The following is a 7,951-nucleotide window of genomic DNA, read 5'->3' as shown; positions in this document are numbered from 1 at the left end:
AGTTGGAAGATAATAAATCATGAAGATCATGTGATTAGAAGCTTGCATAAAAATATGAAATCATAAAAGTGTTTTAAATGTAGATGGTGAATGGATATGTGTGTTATTATCCTCCCAGAGTTTAGCTGGGAAATGCCAGATGGTTCATGTTTTGTTTCTTGTTATTTTTGTCTACATCTACTATGAAAACAAAAATCGCCTGTTTCTTTTTCCTGGTCTGTCACACCTGCCTGTTGTAAACGTCTGTAATATCTACATTTCCAGTCATAAACACCTCTGCACCTCCAAACTGCGGCTATTTTTAGCACTTTTCATCCAGTAATAGCCCCACGTGAGAGCCGCTGTCGGCTTATATTTAGAACGCACGCTCCCCCGGCTCTTGCGTCAATGGAATCCCGTGCGTGCGTCACACGGAAGAACGTCTGCGTCGAACCCGTCGCTGATTGGCCCGCGCTCCGGAACGTTCCACCGCCCTTTCACCATATATGGGCATCGGCCCGCCTTGTTGTCGACGCAGCCAAAATAAAAAGTGTGTGCAGCCGTCTGCGCGGATCTGACCCAGTGTGTGTATGTGTGAGTGTGTTTGAATGAGTGTGTATGCCGGCAGCTGCTGGCAGAGGTGACATGCATCTGTTTCATTCGTTTGGAATAAATGAAAAGCTTCAAAATCCGGATATTTACATGAACCAGGTGAGTGAAAGTGATGTTCTTTTGCATGTTTTTTGTGTTTTATTACTCAGTTTGCCATATTCATGCTTATATTAGGTATGTATGCTCCATAATAACTATTTCTACAGTAGTAGGTAATGACTGATAGGACTGCCGAGACAGTAATTCCATATTTGCAACCTTATACTGAAATTAATTTGATAGTTTAATGAAAAATAATGTTTAGAAACGCCACTGTAGGTAGAAGTCAATGATATACACTCAGTTACACGTGTATTAATCACACCTAGCTGAAACTAATGCAGGCTAATACAACAGCCCTGCAAATAAAACAATACTTTCATGATCAGTTTTTGTAAAAAGTGTTTCAGTGAGATGTTGATCCAACTCGTCTACCCTCACTGATATAGCCTACTGATACATGAGTTTTGGAAAAAAAATATTAGAAACACACCACAACACCATGGAAAACTACAGCCTCTGAGAAGACCATGAAACCATATCAACACCTCTCTAAAACAGTGTAAACAGAAACTGAATATTTATGAAGGTGTGATTTATTGCAGGGACGTTGTATCAGACTGCTTTAGGTTTGGCTAGATGTACCTAATAAACTGAGGGAAACTGTAGTTCTTGTTATGTGATGATTAAGTGTTGAAGTACATTATGTTCTGTGATTAGAGGAAATTTGCCAGTGTAATCTTTAGGGTGACTTTTGATATTAATGATATCACTGATGCAACTGTGCTATGAGTACTTTGCTGAAAATTTCACAATTACTTTACAATAAAATATGAGATTTAGGGCTTATGTCAGCAGGTTTTCACCTTTATCACTTCAAATGTTGTGTGTTTTATGTGTAAATTCACCTTTGCTATATGAGCAAACATATACAATACAGTAGAGTATATTTATAGGACATAAAACTCCTGTTGGACATCTCAGCAGTGTTTTCTGCCCATAAGTTTAAGAGAATAGTTTAACAATTTGCTGATGATCAGATATTCTCATTTTTGTAATGAAAAACCCAATAAAGAGAGGAAGTTAGCGCTTGTGGATACACGCCCCATTCACCCAGCCATACACACACACACACACACACACACACAAACACACACACACACACACACACACATGCACGCACACACATAAACAGGCTTTGCCACCTTTCCCATTTCAGCTGGCGTTCAGCCCTGCCTGAAATACAATCTGCAACACTCCCTGGTACCGTCCCTGTGAAAGATGGTTGTCCTCCACCTCCTCTAAAGGAGGTTTTCAGAGCATTAACAGCCAGTAACACAATATCTGACAGCATCTGACTGCTGCACCAGACCGGCCTCTGCGTTTTCTAAAGACGACTGATAGGACCTGAAGCTAGAGAAATGGCACGTAGAGGAAATGAGACTGTAACATCCAAGGTGTCAATGTAGGCTACTGTTTTGGATGATTACAGGGAGGATTAAAAAAATCTGACCTAAATGACTTGAGCAATATCTAATTAACCAGGACACGTGTACTTTATTGCCATGACTATAAACACTCAATTACTTATCAGCCTCAGTTATCGTCAGTGATTTAACTCACTTCTTTTTTGAAATAGTTACCATAAAAATCACACTTGTAGCTCTTAGCTATATAAAAGTGACTGTTATGTTATATTGATTACGATACGTTATATTGATTTTAAAATACAAAATTTGTAAGTGTGACAGTAGTTTGCATACAATTTGCATATATTTAACCTTTTTTTTGAATAATTAAGACATTTTCTTTGCTTATTTAGTACATAATGTTCATCTTACTACAAATACTGGGATTTAGTTTCACCAGATGTAATTGTTCCTGTTGTCTGTCCTAGCAATGCCCTGTGTACAAACCCAGTATGCATCCCTGCCCCATGACACCTACTTCAGCTCTGAGTTCTTGAATCCTGACCTCAGTGCCAAACTGGTGATGGACATCAGTGGCCAAAATGACCAGCTGTCTACATCTTCATTGCCCAGCATCAACACCTTGGTGGGAAATGGCTACATGGGAGAGTTTGATGCTTATTCCTGCAAGATTACCACCTCTCCTCCGGCCTCTACGGTTTCATTCAGCCATGCTGCGGTAGCCGAAAGCTCTCAGATGCAGAACCAAGCCTTCAAGCTGGATGACCTCCAGGTGTATGGCTGTTACCCGGGCTCCTTCGCGCTCAGCTGCCTTGATGAGACGCTGTCGTCATGTGGCTCTGACTACTATGGCAGCCCAGTGTATGCCACTGCTTCTCCACCAACGCCAGGCTTTCAGGCCCAGCCTGCACCTGTGTGGGATTCCCCTTTCAGCCCTTACACCTCAGCCCCCCCACCATCTGTGGCCGATAAAGCCGCTATGGCACAGCAGCTCTCTTTTTTCACCTTCAGCCCCACACCGGAGCAGCACTCTCCCCTGGGGCAGCATCAGGATGCTCAGCCAGGCCAGGACGACCCTTTCTTCCTGTCTCCTCAGCAGCACGTCTCTTCACTTCACTGTCCCCCCATGTCCCTGGAGCAAGGGCCTCTGGAGAGCCCCAGGATAGTGGATGGGGCTATGACGTCTCCTAAAACCCACAATCCGGGATCCAGTGAGGGTCGCTGTGCAGTTTGTGGTGACAACGCATCCTGCCAGCACTATGGAGTCCGCACCTGTGAGGGCTGCAAAGGTTTCTTCAAGGTAACGAGCTGAAGAGCATTTTGCAGGTTAAATCTGTGTGAGTGGAGACCGACAAATAAATCAGTGACATATAGGTTGATTTAGCACATATATATTGGTATCATAATTGGGTTTTTTAAACTCTCAAATATCAGTTTCAGCCTCAAAAATCCAGTATCGATTGGGCTATTTTACATAAGTTATTCATATTAAATAGGACATTCATATTGAGTATTTGCCTGTAATGCACTAGTGGTTATTGGCTATTGATGGATATTGATGTGTGTTTTTCTTCTGGAGAGGCCTGATAGAAACGCATGTGCAGAACAGGAGAAGCCTCATGTAAAAAAGATTATAACTGTCATATTTCTATCATTTACAAAGTCACATGTGTATGGCATTATAAAGCCATAGTAATTTAATTTTTTCCCTGTTTGACAGCGAACTGTACAGAAAAATGCAAAGTATGTGTGCCTCGCCAATAAAGACTGTCCAGTGGACAAGAGGAGGAGAAACCGGTGCCAGTTCTGTCGTTTCCAGAAATGTCTTGCAGTGGGAATGGTCAAAGAAGGTAATGCAATGTCAGACTCTCTTAAAGCTTTCAGTGACTAATATACGATGACGGGAAAACAGGGTTTGTAATGACAAACCAAAGCTAGGAATGACAGACATACAGTATGTAACCAGAGATTTACAGTGCCAGCTGCAGAAAACGGGAAACTGAAATGGATACAGCAGTTGTTTTTTAAAGTCTGGGGTGCAGCGACAGCCATGTGAGAGTCACAAACGTGTGCTTTAAGTCTTCCTCTCCCCTTTCTCTCCTCTCTCCCTGTCTTAGTTGTACGCACAGACAGCCTCAAAGGTCGGCGCGGCCGTCTGCCCTCCAAACCCAAGACTGTGGCCGAAGCCTCGTCCACAACCCCCAGCGTCAACATCATAGCCTCTCTTGTCAGGGCGCATTTAGACTCAAACCCAACAATTGAAAAGCTTGACTACTCCAAGGTAAATAGAGGCTCATTTGCACTTTGATTGGATTTGTTACACAACAGAGGATGTAAAACGAAAGCAACAGAGTCTTTCCTGTAGTGTTGACCCTCCTCTTCCTCCTTAGTATCAGGAGACGGTGGACAACCTGTCAGAGAAGGAGGATGTTGGTGATATTCAGCAGTTCTATGACCTGCTGACTGGCTCTTTAGACGTGATAAAAATCTGGGCCGAAGCCATCCCAGGATTCACAGACTTCTGCACAGAGGACCAGGAGCTGCTCCTTGAATCTGCCTTCGTTGAGCTCTTCATCCTCCGACTGGCGTACAGGTCGGCTTACTTTATGGTTAAAACATGCCATGTCAACTGTTATTTCATGAGACTTACGTGCATGTTCTAGTATGTTTATTGTACTCATGGCTTGAAACTCTGCAGGTCAAATCCAGAGAAGAGCAAGCTGATCTTCTGCAACGGCGTAGTCCTCCACCGAAAGCAGTGTGTTCGCAGTTTTGGTGACTGGATTGACTCCATTATGGATTTCTCTCAGAGCCTTCACCGCATGAAGTTAGACATCTCCTTGTTTGCCTGCCTTGCAGCGCTCGTCATCATCACCGGTGAGACCTTGTGTTTGCTGTTTACATTTGATTTTTACAGTTATTTGTAAGACAGCGTTTCTCATGGTAACACTTTTTGCACCTAGATCGCCACGGCCTCAAAGAGCCCAAACGTGTCGAGGACTTCCAGAGCCACCTCATCACTTGTTTAAGGGAACATGTGAGTGGAAACAGATCAGAACCAAGCCGGACCCAGCCCAGCTATCTTTCTCGTCTTCTGGGTAAACTCCCCGAACTGAGGACTCTCTGCACACAAGGCCTACAACGTATCTTCTACCTGAAACTGGAGGACCTGGTCCCCCCTCCACCGATTGTGGAGAAAATCTTTATGGATACCCTCCCATTCTGAAAAGAAATGAACACAAATGTGTTATTGTAAAAATGATAGACACAAAAGGAGGTGGAAAGCACCTAACGTGAGGTTTTCATCGTTGAACTCTACTGCTGAACTTGTCTGCCTCACCTCCTCCTTCTATCACATGACCTGCGTGCTGACAAATGTCTGACTGTTCAAAAGACCAGCTGACCATTATTTTTCTAACATTAAGTTTAAAAATGGAATATGGTACCTAAATGGAATATGGTACCATAAAGATTCACTTCAGCTCATTGAAATTTGTCATAGACAAAGCTGAAGTGGTATTAAAAGTTCAGGACATAGTTTATATATATTTTTTGTGTGCATTTGTAAAATGACTTTATTGCTGTGCTAGATGTGTGAATGTTGTCCTGCTATGCAACTGAAAAGACACAGAACGTTGGCTAGATCCGACGCAGTGTTACATACTCAGCTAAAATGAAAGAAACACACTAATCTCTTAAAAAGCACATTCAAAATTGCTTTTTGATCCCACTAAGAAGCTGAGATGGTAGAATAATTAGTACGCGATGACAGACAGCCTCACCTTTCCTGTTTGTTCAAAAGAACTGTGGAATCATAGTTTTCAAAAGGGAAATATTTACTGATTTCTTTATATCACAAAATGATAGTTGTAGTCCTAATCGTGCTCCTGTGGAAGGTCTTGGACCAAATTTTACTCTTGATTTTGATACTATCACTTACAAACCTTATTGCCTTAAGCTAAACAAAATGTTCTGCCATAACTCTTGTGCTGCCATTTTCAACACCTTAAAAAAAACTGATTCTGGCAGCGTTTCTGTTGACACAACTTCTAAGAACAAAAAGAGACTTGCTGAATGAAAAGTGAAATGAAGTGAAAGTGCCTTTTATCAAACCTCAATCCTTGAACCATATTAAGTGACACTAAGTGAATTTTCATTCCAAATATCACGTACAGCGAGCCCAATTTCTTACAGACATGAGGAAAAAAAAAATCAAATTCACTGTCACCATGATTTCAGGTCTGTGCCAGCTTTTGATATGAAGTGCCTGAGGCATGCGAGTGTCAGTACAGTTTGACAAAGAGCACACAATACTTGGACACACACTTCATACGGCTAAACTGAAAGGGCATCAAGTGATGACAGGTGGCCTGTTCACATGTTACTGAGGCAGGGAAATTAATACCTGCAGTACGGCCGTCCCGTTTAAGGTTAAATTAAGTCAAAACAGATTTCAGAGTCTCCTTGTATCCACAATTAGATGCTACAGTCTATACCCATTCAACAATTTGCATGAAAAATCCCAAAATGCTTGAAAAGTCACACGCATAAGCAGACATTTCATGTTTGACATGCACTCATTTCTCGCCTTCGGCTGTTACATATTCAAATACATCACCCTTCATGCGTTTTGAAGCTGTGTGCTTGTAAAAGACTCTGCTACTGTCTTCCACATTCTTCTGAACTGTGCAGTTTTTTATATGTGATTTTTTTCTTTTTTTTGTATTTTCATCTCAAAATGAACTACAGAAATATCTTAAGAAATCACAGTGGGATGTGATGACAAGATGAGCAGCTAAGAGCACTTCAGACAGTGTTCAAACCGTATGAGGAATCCTTCTTTCTCCTAGTGTACGCGTTTTGTTTGGGACGTCTGTGTGGACTTTGAACATACCGCCAGGGCTTTCGTAACATGGTGCAGAAGTATTCAAAGACAGAGAATATTTGATAATAAATTTTTTGAAAATACACCTCTGGCTGCTTTCATTTACATGTGAGGAAATGGAGTGTATATTTTCTGTAGGTTAGGAAACCATCGTCAGGAGAGTTTCCCTGTTTTTTTTTTCACCCTTGCTTTGCCGTTATTACTTTTTAAAATTAACATCAAATAATGTGAGATGAAATATAACATCACATCTTTATTTCTTGGAGTCCTGGTGCAAAACCCAAATATTTTGTATTCTGTGCTTGAAAGAATTGACTTACAAAAATCTTTAAAGGAAAAGTCTGGAGATAATCTATATTTTTTGTTATTTTCAACAAATCCCATGAAGGCTAATTCCTACAATAGCTGGGCACTTTAGTTACACAAACAGGAGTAAATGGTGAATCTCGTGGGGACTATTTTCAGCAGTGGATTTATTGTGCTAGTGAGTACTCAGTGCAACAGTGTGGCTCTTTGATGTGTCTGCAGGCCAGAGGCTTTAATCGGCTCTTATGATAGCAATGTTGGTCTGTCGGTCAGTTGGTTGGTAGGTCCAGACTAAAATATCTCAACAACAATTTCATGGATTGCCTCGACATTTGATACAGACACACATGATGAACTGTAATAACTTTGGTGATCCCCTGACTTTCCATGTTTTTGCCTCAAAACACCGCTGTGTATAAACACAGCCTCACAGAACCTGATATAGAAGCGTGTTGAATCAGTTCTTTGTTGTTTTCAGATTTGTTGAAAAATATAGAATTACTTTCAAGAGATAGATAGATAGATAGATAGATAGATAGATAGATAGATAGATAGATAGATAGTTTTCACAAAATTTAAAACATACATGACAGGCTGCTCACAAAGAAAGACTCCATATAAGATTTTTAAAATTGTCGAGGATTAAAATACTCAAAAAAGCTCTAGGGCTTATTTTCATTGTGGTCCTCTATTGCAGTAC

General features: G+C 41.2%; 1 protein-coding gene across 1 annotated transcript; it reads left to right on the top strand.

Annotated features, from left to right (window-relative positions):
• Positions 1–538: 538 nt before the first annotated feature.
• On the top strand, positions 539–7,028 carry LOC121894706 (probable nuclear hormone receptor HR38). Its single transcript, XM_042407495.1, has 7 exons — positions 539–690; positions 2,528–3,360; positions 3,781–3,910; positions 4,178–4,341; positions 4,451–4,653; positions 4,759–4,937; positions 5,024–7,028. The coding sequence occupies exons 2-7, from the start codon at positions 2,530–2,532 to the stop codon at positions 5,284–5,286; spliced, it is 1,770 nt and encodes a 589-aa protein (XP_042263429.1). The 5' UTR covers positions 539–690; positions 2,528–2,529; the 3' UTR covers positions 5,287–7,028.
• The last annotated feature ends 923 nt before the right edge of the window (positions 7,029–7,951 follow it).

Source organism: Thunnus maccoyii, chromosome 3, assembly GCF_910596095.1.
Source record: "Thunnus maccoyii chromosome 3, fThuMac1.1, whole genome shotgun sequence".
NCBI classification, from domain to species: Eukaryota; Metazoa; Chordata; class Actinopteri; order Scombriformes; family Scombridae; genus Thunnus; species Thunnus maccoyii.
The sequence above is the reverse complement of the archived record's forward strand: the minus strand, read 5'-3'. Positions and strand labels throughout refer to the sequence as shown.

Excerpts from the sequence above, each read along its gene's own strand:
- LOC121894706 (XM_042407495.1), top strand. The coding sequence starts at position 2,530 with ATGCCCTGTGTACAAACCCAGTATGCATCCCTGCCCCATGACACCTAC. Across the intron at positions 3,911-4,177 it reads AGTGGGAATGGTCAAAGAAG|TTGTACGCACAGACAGCCTC; the intron begins GTAATGCAATGT and ends TCCCTGTCTTAG. Across the intron at positions 4,654-4,758 it reads ATCCTCCGACTGGCGTACAG|GTCAAATCCAGAGAAGAGCA; the intron begins GTCGGCTTACTT and ends GAAACTCTGCAG.